Genomic DNA, 20,658 nt, shown 5'->3' with positions numbered 1-20,658 from the left:
CGCGAACTACAACTCCCGGGAGCCCTTGCGCTGCGAAGACGGCCGACTCTATTTTCCAGAAGGCATCGGGGTCCCGGAGATGCTCCGATCTCCCGACCCAGACGAGCTTGTAGCACAGCCTTCTGGGAAGTGTAGTTCCGGTGTCACGCTGGACCGCAGGCTGTATATCTAGTTGCTGGAGTATCCAGAGGATGGTGCCCAGGAACGTGGAATTATCCTGTCAGCTCGTCCACATCTCCAAGTGGATTCGGTTGGGTCCGGGTCCATATCCATATTTGCAGGAAAGGCTCATGCACCTCACCCTAAGGATACTAGTGGTGATGGGTTTTACAGGCTCCTGCTGCCCTGCCCTTAACCTGAGGTCCCAGGGAGGATCAGGGGAAGGGGTAGGGAAATCCTCAGCCCTGCTCTCAGGTCCAGTGATCCTAATGCTGGTCCCTCCTCATGAGCAGGGGAAGGAGTTCTCCGTGGTGGTCCAGCCTTGACCCTGTGCTCAAACAATTTCACTCTCCTTGGCTTGAATCCTAGGTTCAGCTTTGGCCACAAGCTCTACCCAGCCAGCATCAGCACATCACAGCTGTGGGCTCCTCCCCTGCTGTGGTTGCTGGCCTCCAGAATCGCCCATATAAGTCTTGTCTCCTGGTAGTCACATCTTTGTGTAGTACTCCCAAATTGAGTAGGGCTGATTTGTGTAACAAAAATAATATTGTGGATATACTGGTGTATGAATTCTGAAGCTAACTCATGAAACACATTGACTGAAGCTTCAGCCTTGCTGTCTTGGATCACTTACTCTGGGGGAAGCCAACACCACATCTTAAGTGTACCTGAATAATCTGTGGACAGTTCCACGTGGCAAGAAACTTTGGCCACCTGCCTACAGCGAGCACCAACTTGCCAGCCACGAAAGGATTGATCTTGATTGTGGAACCCCCCAGCCCTCAGTGACATTTTAACTGCAAACGTATGTGAGATCTCAAGCCAGAGCAACAGAAGAATAGCCAACATGAGGTAAAATGATTTAAGTTTGTTTTAAGTTACTAAGGGATAATTTGTTATACAGCAATAGATAACAAGTACAGATAAAAGTAGTATATATAATTAATGCAGATAGCTAAATCCAGTATTTAGAAATAGGATGCTGTGGAAACAAAAACTGGAATGTGGGAGAAGTTTTGAACTAGCAATGAGAAGAAGCTAAAAGGACTTTGAGATGAGTGGTAATGAAAGTATAATTGCCTTTGAAGGATCTAGAAGCCTTGAAGGATACTTCAGGTTTCTGGGACGCCTGGCTGGCTCAACCAGAAGACCATGCAACTCTTGATCTTGGGGTCATGAGTTCAAGCCCCATGTTGGGGGTAGAGATTACTTAAATAAATCAGTATTTTTTTTAACAACAGCAATGTATGAGGGTACCAATTTCTCCACATCCTTGCCACTACCTGATACTACCTCTTTTTGATTATAGACGTTCTGGGGGGTGTAAAGTAGTATCTCATGAGACCTTAAAGGACATGAAGGAAAATGTTTTTGGAAATTGGAGAGATGGGAATCCTTGCTGCATCGTGGCAGAAAGTTTAGCAACACATCACCTATAGTAACATGGAAAGTAGAAAATGTACCTAATAAACTGGGTAATCTAGCTAAGGAGATTTCCAGATAGAGTGGAAGGTGTCTGGAAACCTGTAGAAGGTGCTTCCTGGCTTCTTGCTGCTCATAGGAACATAGGAGAGGAGAGAAACCCACTATTAAGCAAAAATAAGTATTGCTGGGTGTGGAAATACCCAGCCTCTCCAGATGGCAAATGATGCTGAAATCAGGAAATGGTTTATAAGCAAAGATTAAATCTAGGCCACACCCAAGAAAAATAGTATGAAGATGAAGTTGTATGAGCAGATGCTCATATCATTAGCTATCAGGGAAATGCACAAAACTACCATGAGATACTACTTTACACACCCCAGAACGTTTATAATAAAAAAGAGGTAGTATCAGGTAGTGGCAAGGATGTGGAGAAATTGGTACCCTCATATATTGCTGTTGGGAATGTAAAAATGATACAAATGCTTTGGAGAACAGTCTGGTAGTACTTCAAAAGGCTAAAAATAGAGTTACCATTTCACTCATCAATTCTACTCTTAGGCATATACCTAAAATAAATGAAGACATACGTCCACACAAAAACTTGTAGATGAATGTTCAGAGCTATACTACTCATAGTAGCCAAAAAGTGACAACAACCCAAACGTCTACCAAATGATGAGTGGGTAAATAAAATGAGAAATACCCCTATGATGGAATATTAGTCATTGCTAAAAAGAAATAAAGTATATACATATGCATGGGTTTTGCAAATATTATGGTAAATGAAAGAAGCCAGTCATAAAAGGCCACACATTGTATGGCTTCATTTATATAAAGTGTACAGGGTAGACAAGTCTACTGAGACAGAAAATAGATTAGTGGTTACCTAGGGTAAGGAGTTTGGGGAAAATAGACAGTGACCACTAATGATTTTGAGGTGGTGTTTGAGAGGTGATGAAAATATTAGAAATGACTATGGTGATGGTTACACAACTCTGAATATACTAAAACCTATCAAATTGTCCATTTTAAGTGGGTGAGTTATATGGAATGTGAATTAAATCTTAATAAAGCTTTCAAACTAAAAATGAAATTATAAAATTATTTGTTAAGAACTCAGACAAATCTAAGTGTGGTGCCTCAGAAAGCTGTTCAAACCAAAGAGCTTCTTAGAAGCTTAATGTGTTGTCCTTTGGATAATTTGGTGTGAGTCCACAGTGAAAAAGGGGTTATTTTACAGAGATTTGGGGGTGTGGATTTTGTCTAATACAGTAAACTCCAGTAAGATTCACAAGAGACCTGCACTATTTTTAAGAGAATTAAATTGCCAAAAACACTACCAGCTTGGACTAACAGGGACAGAGTCAGTACAAAAGGAAAAGAGGCCTTGTGATGATCAAACTTTTCTATAAGATGAAAATCAGACTGAAAACACAGTCTGTTATAAACACGAGAACCTTTCATGGAAAAGGAACAGTAACTCAAAGAGCTGAGCAAAATGGCATGAGGAGTTATTCCTAGACCTTGAGGCCTAGTCAAATAATTTCTAACCTATGCATTTCTGGATTTCGTAATTACTATGGACCAGTGATTTCTGTGTACCTCCTATATCTGCTCCCCTTTTGAACAAGAGCGTCCAGTTATCTTATGCTTGCTTCACCATGTCATCGTATATTGGTGAGTAGTGGAGGGGGCAGCTGTGAGTTCCCAGTTCTTTGGAGTAAGAACAATAGCCTTCAAGGAGCTGAACATGAGAAAGTACACGTGGACCTGATGTAGATGACAAGATCATAGAGTTTTAGCAGATGCTGTAATTGCATGACACTTCAGCACACTCAGGAAAGCATGAGTATATTTTGCACGTGGGAGGGGTGTGAATCATTAGAGACCAGAGGTGGCTTATAAGATAGCCCCCTATGATGCTTACCTCCAGGTGCTCATGCCCTTGTACAGCCCCCTCCCACACTGATCAGAGCTGACTTGTGTAACCAACAGGATGTAGTAGGATGACAATGTGTTAATTTTAAAGCTAGGTCATAAAAGGCATTACAGCTCAGCATTGCTGTCTTGTATTACCCACTCTAGGAAAGCCAGCCCCTGTGTCATGAAAACCCTCAAGAAGCCCTACTGAGAAGTCCACACAGTGAAGAACTGAGGCTCCCTGCCAACAGCCAGCATGCACTTGCCAACCATTAGTGAACCATCTTGGAAGTGAGTCCTCCAGCCCCCGTCAAGCCTTCAGGTGAGGGCAGCCATGGCTGAAATCTTGACTGAGACCCCAGGCTAGGACCGCCCACCAAAGTTACTCTCAAATTTCGGATTCACAGAAACTGTGAAATAACACCTGTTATTATTTTAAGTCACTAAGTTTGGGGTTATTTCTTACACAGCCATAGATGATTAATAATCTTGCCAGGTGCAGGACCAATGTTAAGCAGAAGCAACTGCCTGGATGGCAGGTGTGTGTGTAAGTATGGAAGTGTGGCTCTGTGTGTGACAATATGTGTGCACCTATGAATGTATGTGCCTTTGGTGTAATTGTTGATCCATAGTTCCATATTGGTGAGAGTACCAGTTAATGCCAGTGAATGCCTTCTGTGCCCCTGTGTGTGTGTGCGCATGTGTGGCTGTGTGTCAGTGGATGCTGGATGGTGGGTCTAGTCTGTATATCTTCATATATTTGTGCTCTGTGTGAGTTTGTGTATGACTGAGGCTCTTATAGGTCTACAGGAATGACTGTATGCACACTGTGGCCTCACAGTTCTCATCCGTGCTCTCTCTGGGGGCATGTGCTTCCATGTGATGCTGTACATATGTCCCTATTTATAGGACAGAATGCAGGCCAGTGTGCTGGCTGCTATCTCATAGTCTGGTCTTTCTAGGGGGTGGTGGTGGCTGTGTAAGCATGCATCTGTGTACAAGTGACATCGTATCTGCAGGTCTGGGCCATGGTGACTGTGTGTGCCTCTACTTGTGACTTCTATCTCATGGTCTGTACACACATGCACCTGAGTGTTATCTGAATGGCTCTTGTCTCTAATTTCTCATGTGTGTCTCCCTGCTTGTGTGTGTGTGTGTCTATGTGTGTGTGTGTATAGGTGTGTCCTTGGCAGGTGAGTGTGGAGAATGCAGACTATGTGACCACTGAGTGAGAAGGACAAGACTTCAGAGACACCAGCCAGGTCCTGAAGGACCCTGGCTGTTGACCTACTCTTTGTTCCCATCTTCAATGATAGGACTGGGTCCATTTCTCTTTGCCTAGAAAATCAACTCCTTTGCTTGGGACCACCCAGAACTGGAAGGAGGGAGCCTTCAGGAAGACCTGGCTACTGCCCTTGACCCCTGGTCTCTTCTTCTGATGGCGGTGGGGGTGAGCTATGAGGGGAGGAGTCTACAGAGGTGCATGACTGCCCCAACCTCCCTATCCTGGGTAGAAATGTGGCCACCCTGTGGGTCTGCCACACACATGAAACGGTGAGACACCTGCTGTTTTTTTTTTTTTTTCTGGGAACCACCATGGCAAGGTAGGGAGACTTTACACAGAAATAAGGACATGGGTGGGGACACCAGGGGACCAGTACTGGCTACTGCTCACTTGGCAGGGACTCAAGGCCAGTGTGCCAGGCCCTAGGGGCTGTGCAGCTAGAAGGAGGGAGCCAAATGCCTGTGCCATCCTGGGGTTGGAGGGTGGGGGGCGCCCTGAGGAGTCTCAGGACACCTGAGGCTAAGACCCTTGCTTTGCTGGCCAAAGACAAGTGAAGTTCAGTGAGAATGTCAGAAATATAGTTTTTGCTTGTCTCCCCAGAGTCCTTAAGCATCAGGGCCAGGGCATGATGGTGAGAGGCAGGCAGGTCTCCAGGCAGTTCCTGCGTTCACCTGCCTTTCCACGAGTCCTATGGGCCTGAACACTTTAGGGTAAGTCTCAGGTGAGAAAGCTCCTCCCTGGGCTCAGTGACCAGCCTCCACCTGCCTTCTCCCTGAGAAGAAGTGTGACTGTGTGTGCCTCTACCTGTGACTTCTATCTCATGGTCTGTACACACATGCACCTGAGTTATCTTTGAAAACAAAGAAAAAGAGAGAGGGAGAGAGGGAGGGAGGGAGGAAGAGAGGGATTGGAAAATAGGTTATTTATCTCAGGCATACAGGAGAGGCCAAAGAGTGATTACTATCCAACAATGCCTATTTCTTAAAAAATTTCTTCTTGATCAAACATATGGTCACCTACCCAGATGACTGACATATGTCAGAGTGCCCTCCCTGCCAGAGGACCCCCCACTTCTTGTCTGGCCTTGGCTTTGGGGGCCAAAGGTAGCTAGGCCTGGTTCCCAAGCAATCCTGCCTGGGTGGGCTGGGAATTCTGACAGGAGCAGCCAGTGTGCCCAGTTGGACTGAGGGATCCTAGATGTCAGGGGGGCAGGAGCCGTTACAGGTCCCACAGGAGGGCACACAGAGGAGGGCTTGTGCAGTCCCAGAGACGGCATGTCAGTACAGCCCCAATTCTCAGCTCCAGGCCCCCTGGCACAGTGGCTCTGCTTCCTGCCTCTGAATTCTCTGAGCCTCTCTTGAGCCCCCACAGTAAACAGTGTCTGTCTTAAGCTAGCCTGAGACCCAAAGAGCTCTGTGGGTGGTTATCAATAAGACAGCTACCAACAATTCCTCCTATCTCCATATGTGCAGGGTACATCTCCCTGCAGGAGGCCATTCTGTTGCTGCTAGAAAACCTCCCCAAATTCAGTGACATAAAACAACTACCATTTTATTGTGTTCATGGATTTCAGTGAAACCAGGAATTAAGATGGGGCATGGGGGCTCACCTCCGCTGCACAATGACTAAGGTCTCAGTCAGGTAGACTGTCATAGTTTGAGATGACTCAGTGGTTGAGGGTTGGAATTATCTGGAGGCTTTATAACTGGCATGACTCGCACCCGGGTAGGAAGAGTCAAAGACAGGGGTCATCCTGGACTCTCGACTTGAGAACCTAATCACGATCTCTTCATGTAGTGTGGGCTCCTCCCAGCATGGTGATCAGATTCTGGGGACTGTCCTGCAAGAGAGCGAGTGTCCCAAGAAGCCACATAGACTTTTATGACTTAGTCATGGGAGCCACACACCATCACTCCCACCATATTCTGCTGGTCAAAGCAGTCATGAACTATCTCGGATTCAAAGGGAAGGGCATAGAATCCACCTCTCAGTACAAGGTTTGTCAGAAAGTTTGTGGCCATTTTTTAAAACCACCACAGTTTACTCTCTGGCCAAGAAGAATTTACATTCATTCTTTCCATATGTAAAATACACTCACCCCTTGCAAGCGCTGCCCCCAAGTCTTATCCAATTATGGCATGGGGCTCAGGTTCAAGGTCCAGAATTGAACTCCCGTATCTAAATCAGGTACCGGTACAGTAAGGCTTCTCAGGGGGCAGTTCTTGGTTTGACTTTGAGTGTGATTTCTCTTAATCTGAAGACCTGTAAATGAAAGAGATGCATTAACTGCACCCTACCACCCAGCATTTGATGGAGGGACAGGCATGGGATAAATGCAGTCAACACTACCATTCTGATAAAGAGTGAGACACGGCACTCACCATAGCAACCACATGACCATAGGGAGTCTAACATCCATCTGAACGCATGCTGTCACTTCTTGATTAGTACTGCTCCCTGGGACTGACTGCCTGTGGCTCTGGTTTTGCCCTCTGGGGCAATCTTCCCTTTCCTTTTTTTGTTTTTAAGATTTTTATCATATATATATATATATATATATATATATATATATAGAGAGAGAGAGAGAGAGAGAGAGAGAGAGAGGCAGAGACACAGGCAGAGGGAGAAGCAGGCTCCATGCAGGGAGCCCAACATGGGACTGGATCCCAGGTCTCCAGGATCACACCCTGGGCTGAAGGCGCCTCTAAACCGCTGAGCCACCCAGGCTGCCCAATCTTTCCTTTTCCATAGGAAATAGCCTCTGTTCACGGCTGAGTAGTTCTCTCAGCCTGCTTTTTGCCCAAAAAAGTTTGCAGATTCAAAAGTGTCTTTTCATTTTGTTCTTTCTATGTCCCTATAGGTCCAAACTTATATCAGAATTATATCATTTTTTTAAAAAAACTGTGTGGGTCTCTTATGTATAAACTAATAAATTCACTTTTTAGCCCAAAGACAAACACCTAAAAATCTCAACCCTTTTTCTACCTGGACGCCATGTGAAGCTACTGTGGGACATGCGTCATAAATCTTAGAAGATCTATTGTTTAGGGATACCTGGGTGGCTCAGGTCATGATCCTGGGGTCCTGGGAGTGAGTCCCACATCAGGCTCCCTGCGGGATGTCTCTGCCTCTCTGTGTCTCTCATGAATAATAAATAAACAAACAAACAAACAAATAAATAAATATTTTTTTAAAAGTCCCATTGTTTAACAGGGAGGTTATGCAAAGCACATCCTTAGGAAGGCCTTTTGCAGCATCCAACTGAATTCTTAACAAAAGGTTTTCCAGTCCACCTCGGCTTCATCTTTACCATGAGATTTTCCTGACAGTACCCTGGATTTGATCTGAGGTTCTTTCTTACCTTGAGACCCCTTTGTTGACTGGAAAACTGGCTAGAGCCCTTTACATCTCCTCCTAGCGCTACTTGAAAACCAAGTAGCTCCTTTATCACTTTGTCTGTCTCCTCTCTCCTCTTATTGTACACAGCTAGGAGAACCCAGGCAGCACCTCCAACACTTCCTGAAAATGGCCTTAGCCAGATCCATGAAATTTATCCGGTATATCTACTGTTTTCCACTTTGCAAGGTGACAGTTTTGCTACATGTTCTACTACTACATAATAAAGATGCCTTTTCCTCCAGCTTCCAATTACACATTCTTTGCTTTGCTTCAAGTCCTGAGCTGTCGCATCTACAAGGTCCATCACACTTCTGCCTACTGCTCAATCCCCAACTCAATATCATGTGTCTTCTCTCTCCTGTGTTAAGGGAGCACTCTGGGTCAGCCTGGGTGGCTCAGCGGTTTAGCACTGCCTTCAGCCCAGGGTGTGATCCTGGAGACCCGGGATCAAGTCTCATGTCGGGCTCCCTGCACGGGGCCTGCTTCTCCCTCTGCCTGTGTCTTGGCCTCTCTCTGTGTCTCTCATGAATAAATAAGTAAAATCTTAAAAAAAAAGATCATGATATGAAAATATGCAAAGTTTTTATATACTAATTATAAAGCAGGTAAAAATTTTATTTAAAAATACACCATTTATAATAACAACAGAAACTAAAGGTAACTAAAACACTGAAACAAGATTATGCAAAACCTGTATGGAAAAATTATAAAATTTGATTTAAAGATATTTAGGGGCACCTGGGTGGCTCAGTTGGTTAGGTGGCTGACTCTTGATCTCAGCTCAGGTCTTGATCTCAGAATCCTGAGTTCAGGTCCTGAGTTCAGCCCATGATGGGTTCGGTGCTGGGTATTGAGCTTACTTTAAAAAAAAAAAACAAAGATATTTTAAAAGACCTAAATAAGAGAGATAACATACCATGTTTGTGATTGGAGGATTCAGTATTCCAGAGTAGTCAATTCTTCCCAAATTGGTCTACAGATTTAATATAATTCCAAGAAAAAACTAATAAATTCCAATAAAAATGTCAAGTGTGTGTGTGTGTGTGTGTGTATGTACATGTGTGTAACTTGGTAAGCTGACTCAAAAATGTATATTAAAAAGCAAAGGGACAAGAATAACCAAGATATGCATGAAGAAAAATAGGTTGAAAAGATTTGTCCTACCAGATAGCAAAATATTTTATAGAATTGTAATTAAGACACTGATAGTGGGGATCCCTGGGTGGCTCAGCAGTTAAACGCTTGCCTTCGGCCCAGGGTGTGATTCTGGAGTCCCGGGATCAAGTCCCACATCGGGCTCCCTGCATGGAGCCTGCTTCTCCCTCTGCTTGTGTCTCTGCCAATCTCTCTCTCTCTCTCTCTCTGTCTCTCATGAATAAATAAATAAAATCTTAAAAAAGAAGACACTGATAGTGATGCAGGGATAGACAAAATGACCAACAGAACAAACCAGAGAGCTCGCAAATAGACACAAGCACATATAACAGAAGTAACACATAAAATAAACACTACTGGGATAATCCATTATCTAAATAGAAAATATAGGACTGGATCCCAACCTCACACCAAGCACAAAAATCAATTCTATACAGATATGAGTCTACATGTTAAAAGCAACACTTTCAGTTTTTAAATGAAAATATAGAATGCTATCTTTTTGCTATATATATTTTTTCTTTCTGCTATATTTTTAAAGGCTTTATGTATTTTTTTTAATTTTTTTTTAATTTTTATTTATTTATGATAGGCACACAGTGAGAGAGAGAGAGGCAGAGACACAGGCAGAGGGAGAAGCAGGCTCCATGCACCGGGAGCCCGACGTGGGAATCGATCCCGGGTCTCCAGGATCGCGCCCTGGGCCAAAGGCAGGCGCCAAATCGCTGCGCCACACAGGGATCCCTGCTTTATGTATTTTTTTTAATTTTTATTTATTTATGATAGTCACAGAGAGAGAGAGAGAGGAAGAGACATAGGCAGAGGGAGAAGCAGGCTCCATGCACCGGGAGCCCAACGCGGGATTCAATCCCGAGTCTCCAGGATCGCGCCCTGGGCCAAAGGCAGGCGCCAAACCGCTGCGCCACCCAGGGATCCCAAAGGTTTTATGTATTTGAGAGAGAAAGAGAGGGACAGAGTATGAGAGAGAGCAAGCATGAATGGGGTTAGGTGCAGGAAGGGAGAAGTAGTCTCCTTAATGAGTGGGAAGCCCAATGTGGGGCTCGACCTGGGATCATGACCTGAGCCAAAGGCAGACGCACAACCAAATGAACCACCCAGGTGCCCCTCTTTTTGCTATTGGATAGGAAAAATTTTATTAAGCAAGACACAAAATGCACTAACAATAAAAGAAATGGTTGATAAACTCAATTACATTAAAGTTTAAAACTTCTGTTCATCAAACACCACCATAAAAGAAGTTCCAAAATCATTTGCTATAAAATATTGAAAGAAGACATTTGCACATATACACATAATAGACAAAAGAGCATTCAGTGGGGTGCCTGGCTAGCTCAGTCAGTTGAGTGACCAACTCTTGGTTTCAGCTCAGGGTTCACAACCTTAGGGTTGTGAGATCAAGCCCCATCATGCTCTGCGTTCAGCACAGAGTCTGCTTGGAACTTTCTCTTCCTCTCCCTCTCCCTCTGCCCCTTCCCACTGCATGTTATCTCTCAAATGGATAAATAAGTCTTAAGAAATAAAAGATCAGGGACGCCTGGGTGGCTCAGTGGTTTAGCATCTGCCTTCAGCCCAGGGCGTGATCCTGGAGACCTGGGATCGAGTCCCGCATCAGGCTCCCTGCATGGAGCCTACTTCTCCCGCTGCCTGTGTCTCTGCCTCTCTCTCTCTGTCTCTCATGAATAAATAAATAAAATCTTAAAAAAAAGAAATAAAAGATCATTCCAAATGCTTAAAGTTCATTGACTTAAATAGCAGTTGTTTTTTGTGGGTACTGACTGAGAAGGAGCCTTCTGGGTGCTGTAAGTGGTGTACATGTTAATCTGGGTGTTAGTTCTATGGTCTAAATGTTTGTGTTTCCTCAAATTCATATGTTGAAGTCCTAGTGCCCAATGTGACGGTATTAGGAGGTGAGGTTTGTGGAGGTGTGGTTTGTGGGAGGTGCTTACATTATGAAGGAGGAACCCTCATGAATGGGACTAGTGCCTTATAAAAGAGGTTCCAGAGAGATCTCTAGCCCGCTCCACCAAGTGAGAACATGGCCAGAAAGCACAAGCTATGAACTAAGAAGGGGGTCCTCATTGGGCACCCTGATCATAAATTTTCCAGCCTTAGATCTGTAAGAAATAAGTTTCTATTGTTTATAAGCCACCCAGTGTATGGCATTTTGTTATGGCAGCCTGAACAGACTAGGACAATGAGTGAATATGAAATCACACCGGTACATCTAAAATATGTGCACTATAGTAAATGCAAATAACATCTTGATAAAATAAATGAACTAAATGAGACACCTATAATTCAATAAGAAAAAAGAAAACCAAAAAAAAAAAAAAAAGATAAAAGATAAAAGAAAACCAAACAACTCAATAGGAAAATGGGCAAAAGTCATGAACAAGCATTTCACAGAGTCGAGACCATGAATGGTGCATAAGCCTCTGAAAAGATGCACAACTTCACCAGTAGTGAGGGAAACATGAAGCACAGTGAATTATCAGTTAACCCCACTTGATCAGGAAAATACAAGAATCCTGTCAGGGCCACGGGTTCGATACTTGTGAATTAACAGAGATCCTCACATACTGCTGGTGAGAGAGGGTATTCATCCACAATTTGGCATTTTCTCAAATATTTACATGTTTCCTACACCAGGTTCACTCCCCAATATATTCCTTTGAGAAATTCTTGCCTATGGTTCCCAGGGCACAGGTACAAAAATGTGCATAGAAACAGTAATAGCAAAAGAGAGGAATGATTCAAATATCCATTGACAGGAGAATGCACAAATAAGCTGGAATATTTTTTAAATTTTTTATATTTAAAGATTTTATTTATTTATTTGAGAGAGCAAGAGAGAGAGAGCACAAGTGGAGGGAGAGGGAGCCTGAAGCGGAGCTCGATCCTGGGATCACTATCTGAGCTGAAGGCAGACACTTAACTGACTGAGCCACCCAGGTGTCTCAACTGGAGTATTACACAGAGGTGAAAAAGAATGAATGACAGCTACAGTGCAGCAACCTGATGCATCTCAGAAGTAATATTAGGTGTAGAAGGCAAGACCCCGGAAAGCGAACACAATGCAATACCATTTTTATGACACTCAAAGACCAGGGAAACCAAATGACACTGTGTAGAGATACCTGCATACATGAAAAGATATATATATATAAAGTCAGGGAAACACATATTTCAGGACAGCAGGTGCCTTTGGAGAGAAGGAGATGAGTCACTGGTACTGGAGCATTCCTGGGTTAGGTAGTTGATTCACAGGTAATTGTCCTGTTGTGATGCTTTTAGCATACACACATGCTATGTAGTATTTTGTGTGTTATCATACGTGACATTAAACATATAATAAAGAGAAAACTGATCTCTTTCAAACTTAATTTTGAGACAGGAAGCTGTAGGGGAAAGCTCTTGATGTGGGTGTTAGTTACAAGGGTATATACACACAAATATCTAACATGACCTGGTTCAATTCCTGGGAAGTGGTCTCACTCACTCCCTTCACTCCTTCCCTCATGCTAGACTCAAGAAAGGACTTGGAGGGGGCTCAGTGGGGTGGGTGGGGAGTGGTGAGGGCTCCCCTCCTATGACATGCACCCTCCTGTACTACCCCAGTCCATCCTCCCAGTCCTGATACCTGCTCCCTGCAGGAATATCACCCCCAATTTCTTCCCCCATGCAGCCCAGTCCTGCTCCCTCACACCAACCCCCCGACTTGTATACTCTCCATCCCCTTCCCTGCCACCCTTTCCCACTGGGGGCATCTCAAGGGTGAAGGCAGGGAGTCTGGCCCCGGCTGACTCCAGTCGGTGGGGGGGAAACCCTAGGATTGGGTTGAGAGAAGGCCCTGCTCCTCCTCAGGCCATCCCAGGCAGGGGACACTGAAAGGCAACACTGCAGGCCTGGAAATAACAAAGCCAACACTGAGTGCTTACTCAATGCCAAGCCCAATGCAGGCACCTATATTCACTGAGAGTGGGTTGCTGTCATGCCTCTTGTGTGCCAGGCACTTTTCTGGACCTTGAGGATGCAGGGGTGTCCCTGCCCTATTGCAAGTCAAGCCCAAAGTAGGACAGAGACCAAAGACCCCACATTCCAGGAGAAAGTGCAAAGCATGGTGAGTGCCAAGCGGGCAGATGCAGGTGCAGCATGGGGAAGGGCCCCTGGGTCAGGGCAGGCCTTTCTAGGAGGCCACGTAAACTGATCTGAGGCTGAAGGAGCAGGATGTGCACAGGCTCAGGGGTGGGATGCTGGCATGGCCAGCAAGAGGAAGCAGGTCACTGAGGTGGCAGGTCCAAACCCAGGGTGCACACAGGAGCCCAGGCTCTTGCAGGAGTGAGATGGGAGCTCATGGAGGATGTGGGGCAGAGGTGGGTCTTAATCAGAATTTAGGTGGATCAGGCTCCCACTGAGAAGACGGGTGAATCCCGAGGCCTGGTAGGGGTATGGAGCTCCAGGGGCATGGCATGGGACTGAGAGGTGTCTGCAGGGTCTGGGGTCACCAGGAGGGCATGAAGAGGAGAGCAAAGCCAGTCATACCGATGTTGGTAGGCCTGATGCCCCATCTGGGCCAGGTTGGGAGGCTGAAGGCCACCGTCTGGACTAGTCAGAGCCACCCCAGGCCAGATATTCTAGGGCTGCTGACGCCAGGATGAGGCAAACAAAGTCATTATCAGGTAATGAGCTCATTACTGAGGTCAGGCAAGGCCATTACTGGGTAATGAGTTGTCCCCTGCAGAGCCACTTGCCCCAGGACAGTTCATGGGGCATGCTGGGTAGCCAAAGCCACTGGGAGGCCAGGGAACAGTTCCAGGCCTGGTACCTAGAAGGTGTTCAGGGGCAAAGTGTCTCCAAGCCCTGTCCCCACAGGGAGCCCCAGTCAGTGGCCCCTTCTTTAAATGAGAAGCCACCTGTAGCTCAGATCTGCCCTTTAGGTCACAGGCTTCCCACGGCCCCTGCACACCTCCCAGCATCACCATTTGTTGGCCAGTAAAGACTCCCTGGGCTCTGACAGGGGGACACTGAAGCAGGCACAGGGGCCACCAGAATATGTGAGGTAGAATGAACGAGCCCAGAATGGTGCCCTGAGCAGTGGCCCCAGCCAGACCTGCTCACTTGGTCTACCAAAGCTCCACTCCCTGGCCTGGACGTTGGAGTCCCGAAAGGTACTGCAGCCTTCCCTTCCTAAGAGCCCTGGGGCCAGGGCCCAGGCCCCAGTCCAGCTGGCCTTGCTTGCTCATGGCCAAGGGTCTCATCAGTCTGGTTCTCCCGGAGCCAGTGGCATGGCCGGAGTAGAGAATGGGTGGGCTCCCATGCTCTAGAGTCTGTGCTGAAGGCCAGGGTCTGTGACCAGAAAGGGAAGGGGCAGCCCCCACCCCAGACACTCTGCCTGCAGTGCCCACTCCAAGCCGAGCTCTGAGGCTAACCGCCCCCTGAGGGTGGCTGATGGCTCATGGCAGACCCTACTTCCCGCTCCCCCTGGGGTCCTGCTCCCCATAGACCCTCAGAGCCAGCGCAGGAGGGACTGCCCAGCCAGCCTCAGGGACCCCCACCTGCATCTCCATTCGCTCCCCCTTCACTGAGAACCAGGCCAGGCCAGAACTTGGTGCACATACAGCTGTGGAAGAAGACAAAGACCAGCCTGTTGGTGGAGGGGTGACCTGGGCATCTGCATTTCCAGACCCTCCCATGATGACTGTGAGGCTCCCCTGCCCCCTCCAAGGCCACCAGGGACCCCTCCAACATACAAAGCCCGCCTGGCCCTGCCCACTGAACTCTCCTAGCTCTCACTGCTTTGGAAAATAGAGCCTCCTCTCTGGGTGGCTGCCAGGGTTTAATGGCAACAGAGTGCAAAGGGGGGGTAGTTAAGTGACGCAGAGGCTGCCCCCTTCTTCAGGCAGAGGGAGGGGCAGAGCCCCAGGGTCTCACTCCTCCCAGGCCCTGCCGAGCCCGCACCGTTCCTGAGTTAATCAGTGGCCAGGCACAATCATCGCCCAGGCCTGCCTGTGCAGAGCCCAATGGGGTCATCCCGGCCCACCTCCAGCAGGCCTGGCCCCTGGCGCCCTGGGCACACAGAGGTGGCCTGTGTGGGGAAGCAGCTGGGCCCTGCCCTGCCCCAGTCAGCTCCTCTGTGCAGAGAGCCGACCAGGCTGGGCTTGAGGATATTCTGGAAAGCAGACCTGTGCGCTGGGCCCCCTGGCGCTGTAGCTCTGTTCCTGCTTCTTGCCCCATTCCTCTGGAGCTTCCCCTGCTGTGACCAGCCAGCCTCGGCAAGGGCTCCCCAGCCTGTCCCCGCACCAGCAGTCCTCAGCTTCTGCGGCCCCCCACCCTCCCTGCCTGGGAAGCTCCAGTCAGGGTCACTGCAACCTACTTCTGGACTGTCGGTGCACTTGACCTCAGGGGCTCAGGGTTGTGGTGACCACAGCTGCCTGTTCACCCCTCATCCATAGCCTCTGCGCCCTCCTCAGGGCTGGTCGGGCTCCCTGGGGCCTCCCCTCCCATTCTGCCCTCGGTCCTGTGCATCTGTCTGCCCCAGAGCCATGACTCTGGGACTCTCTACCACCAGCCATGATCTCACGTCCAGCACCTGCACGATGGTGAATTCCTCACCACAAAGGCTTTGTCCGTACCACGGCCCTCCATCAGCCTCGACAGCCTGGAAACCTCGCAGTCCCTGTCTGCCCCAGGCAGCCCGGCCCCTGCCTTCCAGCTCTCTGCACATCACACATCTGGAGTCCAGTGCCACTGCCCCTCACCCCACCCCAGCCTTTCCCTGCTTCCCTGCTGTCTCCTCCCAGGGACCTCGGGGGCCTCCTTTAGAGCCCCTGGGTCACGTAGCTTGACTTGAGCAGGCCTGGGGAAGGAATCCAGGACATTTTGTCCACAGTATTTTAATTACTGAGAGGAGGGGGCAGGAGTATGGTTAACGAGGCTCTAGAGACCCAGAGAACCAGATGCTGGAAGTCCCAGGGGGCAGTCAGGTGACTCAGCAGGAATGGGGGGTGTCTGCAGGGTTTGACAGAGTGCCAAATTCTCAGCTTCCAGATAGATGGGCTGCAATGAACAAATGAATGAATGAATGGAGGGGATTCAGAAGTCTTCATGGTGGCTTGGGGCCAGGGCTGCCAAAAACAGGGTTGGCAGCCGTCCACCTCTCCCTCCCTCCTCCCTCCCTCTCTCTCTCTCTCTCTCTCTCTCTCTAACACACACACACACACACACACACACACACACACACACAGAGGCACAGGGCTGCACAGTGGCTAGGTCCCCGTGGGCTCTGGGGATATGGGTCCCAGTGGCTGCCATGCCATCTCCCTCCCAGCCCAGCCTGGATTCCCTCCAAGCCCTCCCTCCCCACAATTGGCTGGGGAGGAACCCAGAGTCCTAACTAGTCCCTAGGGCTCAGTGAGAACAACAGGCCCGGCAGAGGGATACTGCCCTCCAGAGGGGCCCACAGTGCACTGCCCATGACCCTGAGATGGGCATAGGCAGGTTGAATGGGTGAAGGCACCTGGGTGAAAAAGAACGGAGTACAGCAGTGAGGAGCACTGGCACAAGTGGAAAATGTGGGAGGAACAGGAAAGCCAGCAGGGATGACCATGAAGGTCTGTTGTGTTTTGTTTTGTTTCAAAAAAAGATTTTATTTATTTGACACAGAGAGAGAGCGAGAGCACAAGTAGGCAGAGCGGCAGGCAGAGGGAGAGGCAGAGGGAGAAGCAGAGGGAGAAGCAGGCTCCCTGCAGAGCAGAGTCCAATTCAGGGCTCATCCCAGGGCTCCTGAGATCATGACCTGAGCAGAGGACAGACGCTTAACCAACTGAGCCACCCAGGATCCCTGACCATGAGCATCTAGAATGCCAGGCTGAGGAGGTGCAGGGGCTGATCAGAGTGGGTGGTTAGAGGTCCTGCCCCACTCAGGACCCTCAGCTCTAAACTCATTCACTCATCTACTCCCTGCATCCAACATCCAGCATGTTTAGTACCTCTGAGACCTGAGTGACCCAGTCACCCTGTGCTCAGGGTCCCTACTGTGGACCCAGGTGGACAGAGAACAGAGAGCCACTTAAACATGCTGTGGGCGGGAACCCTGGGTGGCGCAGTGGTTGAGCGCCTGCCTTTGGCCCAGGGCACGATCCTGGAGACCCGGGATCGAATCCCACGTCAGGCTCCCGGTGCATGGAGCCTGCTTCTCCCTCTGCCTGTGTCTCTGCCTCTCTCTCTCTCTCTGTGTGACTATCATAAATAAATAAAAATTAAAAAAAATTAAAAAAAAAAACATGCTGTGGGCAAGGAGCCTGAGTCATCTGCTGGGGGTTGGGGTGGCCCAGGAAGGCTGTCCTGCAGAAGTGGGATGAGTGGGAGTTGCTCCCCCCCTCCCAGGGTATGGGAGTCGTTACCAGCAGGGGAAAAGGCCTGAGCAAAGGCCCACAGGGTGGAGGTTGTTGAACACTACATCTGAAACTAATGATGTACTACATATTGGCCAATTGAATTTAAATTTAAAAAGGGGGTACATCATTACAGAGCCTACACACATTAAAAGGAATAATAATATTTATAACAATAGAAAGTAGAGGGACTGAGCTGGGTGGCTCAGTGGTGGAGCATCTGCCTTTGGCATGATCTTGGGGTCCTGGGATCGAGTCCTGCATCCGGCTCCCTGCAAGAAGCCTGCTTCTTCCTCTGCCTGTGTCTCTGCCTCTCTGTCTCTCATGAATAAATAAATCTTAAAAAACAAAACAATAGAAAGTAGAATGGTGGTTATGAGAGGCTGGTGGAAGGAGGGAGAAGGAAGTTGTTCAACAGGTCTAGCTAGAGTTTCAGATTTGCAAGATGAAAAAGTTCTGGAGATGTTGCGTATACTCAATACTACTGAACTATACTTGAAAATGGTTAAATTGGCACATTTCATGTTCTTTTTGTTTTATAACAGTAATTAATAAATTATAAAAGGAAGAAAAAAAAAGGAAGAAGACACCGCCAGGCACAGTGTGGGGTGGGCTGTGACACCCAATGGTGGCTCACCACTCAGCCCCCGAGGAGGACGGACTCCTGCAGGTGGGGGCAAGTGACAGCGGCCTGCACTGCGGTACGCAAGTGATGGAAGCGGGCCGGGGACGCGCGGGTCCACCGGCACACCTGTTTCCCCGGCCGGGACGGGGACGGTCGTTGGGGCGGAGGGTGCGGGCCCGGCTCCTGACTCGGTCTGGGCGCCCGGGCTTCGGCAGCCTTCCTTCCGTGTCCCGTCACTCCCCGCCCTGAAGCCGGTCCAAGCTCCGCGGCCCACGCGGGGGCCCAGCAGCGACAGCGGTCCCCGGGGGCAGGCCCAGCGCACACAAGCCGGGCCGAGCCCTGCCCCGCTGGGTCCCCCCGGGGCTCCCCCGCCCTCCCTACCGGAGTTCCCCGGGCCCCAGGCCAGATAGAGCCCCGAGGCCTCGGTCGTTCCCACAGCCGTCCCGGGGGCCCTCTCCACGGAGCGTCGCCGGGGCCCCAGCGGTCGCTAGGCTGCGGGCTGGGGCTCCCGGCTCCGGCGGCGGCGGCGGCGGCGGCGCGGATGGCGGCGGATCCCGGGCGCCCGTGGCTCCAGGCGCGCGGTGCGTACGGCGCGAGCGAGGCGCTGCGAAGGGCCGCCCGCCGCCGGCTGGACCACGGGCCGCAGCCCAACGGGCCGGGCCCCGAGGAAGGCCGCGCCCCGGGCCGCCTGGCTCGCCTGCGGGGCCGGCTCCGGGCCGACGCGCCTCGGCTGCTGCGGCTGGTGGAGCGCGCGGGGGCCGCGGCGGGGGAGGCCGGGGCGCCGGGGGCCGAGGCGCGGGCGGACGCGCGCAGCGCCGGCTCCGTGTGCTCCGTGTGCGGGGAGCCGCGCGGCGGGGCCACCTACCCGGCGGGCGTCCTGGAGGTGAGCGAGCGGCGGCTGCAGGAGGGCCTGGCTGCCGTGCGCGCCGAGCTGGGCGCGGGGCTCGAGGCGCTGCGCGCGGAGCTCCGTGCGGAGCTGGACGCCCTGCGCGAGCTGCTGCCGCCCCCCGCCGCCCCGCCCGCCGGGAGCCCCGCGTCGCCCCTCGCGCCGCCCCCCGCGGGCCCGCGCTGCTGCGGGCGCTCGGCACCGTGAACGCCCTGGCCGCGGTCGCGAGGCCCGCCGACGACGCCCCGGAAGGCCCTGCGGACGGCGTCGCCAACCGGGCCCCCGCCAGGAGGAGCTTCAAGAAGACGCCGGCGCCGCCCGGGGCCCCGCAGGGCGGCGGGGATTGAGGGCGCCCCCCCGGGGGGCAGCAGGCACCCTCCCGCACTGCATCTGTATGGACAGATCCATCCCCTCGTCCTGGGAGAAGCGGCCTCGGGCCCTGGGGTGTGGGCGTCGGGACCGCAGAGCCTGGGGACCGCCGGGGACCGCGTCTGGGGTGCGGATGGCTCCGTGCAGCCGGGGATCGCCGGCCACCGAGTAGAGCAGGAGGTGGGGTGGAGCCCCTTTTGGCCTTAGAGCTGCAGAAGGGTCATGGTCAGGGGTGTAGCCAGCCCCGTGGAGAGCGTCGGGGAGAGCTCAAGGGCCTGCCTCGGGGAAGGGTGCTGGTGTTTAGGTTTGGTTTGTTTTTCTAAAGGGTCTTGGGTGGGAGGCAGGGCCTCCAAGCCCTGAAATGCCGTGTGAGCCACACATTCCTCAGCAGCCGTTAGGGATCCGCGGACGCTTGGGCCACTGTCACCTGGACACTGCCTCACTCAGGGCAGTAACACCCCCATATACAACCGCAGTCCACAGGGCATCAACTGGACAGCAGCTTGACTCTACTGACAGACGCAGTCTCCTCCTGGACAACGTTGCCTGGACACAGTGGCCTCTATGCTTTGCTGTGGACAGTGACACCAAGGACACTCAACCGTTCTCTTAGCCTCCCTTAGGCTCTCCAGAAAGTGTCACCCGACACTCGGGCTGCACAGCCTAACCCCCAGTGTCACCTGGGCACAGTTTCACTAGTTGTCCTTATCACCAGGACCCACTCACCTAGCACAGCCTGCAGCAGAGCCTGGAACCAGTAGCTTCTCACCTCCTGGCCTCAAGGAAATGTCAACTGAAGTCAGCACTTAACCCCTATAGTGGCCTGGGGTCCCTCAGCCCGCTTGTTTTTTAAAATAAAATGTGTAGTCTTAGACTTTAGCAGGTGGTGTTTCTAGGACCTGCCGGTTTTTCTCCTTGGAAAAGGGGGCACCTTGTCTCTCCCAGTGGGATCAGAGGTCTGGGGTTCCGGCTGGAGGTCTGGGACTGGCTGTGACGGGGTAGGGGAGGATCTCGGGGGTCT

General features: G+C 50.4%; 1 protein-coding gene and 2 long non-coding RNA genes across 5 annotated transcripts; 2 read left to right on the top strand and 1 right to left on the bottom strand.

Annotated features, from left to right (window-relative positions):
• Window positions 1-134: 134 nt before the first annotated feature.
• LOC112676995 (uncharacterized) lies at window positions 135-8,656 on the top strand. 2 transcript variants are annotated; one of them, XR_003146795.3, is made up of 5 exons: window positions 135-1,011; window positions 3,670-3,826; window positions 4,847-5,058; window positions 5,390-5,499; window positions 8,276-8,656. It is a non-coding gene; the product is annotated as an uncharacterized LOC112676995 (long non-coding RNA). The 2 variants fall into 2 exon arrangements; XR_003146796.3 differs by lacking the exon at window positions 5,390-5,499 and having other exon boundaries at window positions 141-1,011; window positions 8,276-8,652.
• Window positions 6,315-18,923, bottom strand: LOC112676996 (uncharacterized). 2 transcript variants are annotated; one of them, XR_003146797.3, is made up of 4 exons: window positions 18,764-18,923; window positions 14,920-14,984; window positions 6,888-7,051; window positions 6,315-6,629 (listed from the first exon to the last, which is right to left on the bottom strand). It is a non-coding gene; the product is annotated as an uncharacterized LOC112676996 (long non-coding RNA). The 2 variants fall into 2 exon arrangements; XR_003146799.3 differs by lacking the exon at window positions 14,920-14,984 and having other exon boundaries at window positions 18,764-18,916.
• On the top strand, window positions 18,924-20,516 carry LOC118352432 (protein FAM246A-like). Its single transcript, XM_049101775.1, is given in 2 exon segments — window positions 18,924-19,392; window positions 19,395-20,516. Coding segments are annotated over 2 exon segments (690 nt in total). The 3' UTR covers window positions 19,616-20,516.
• The last annotated feature ends 142 nt before the right edge of the window (window positions 20,517-20,658 follow it).

Source organism: Canis lupus, chromosome 26, assembly GCF_003254725.2.
Source record: "Canis lupus dingo isolate Sandy chromosome 26, ASM325472v2, whole genome shotgun sequence".
Lineage (NCBI taxonomy): Eukaryota > Metazoa > Chordata > Mammalia > Carnivora > Canidae > Canis > Canis lupus.
Note: the sequence above shows the minus strand (reverse complement) of the source record. Positions and strands in the feature narration are given on the sequence as shown.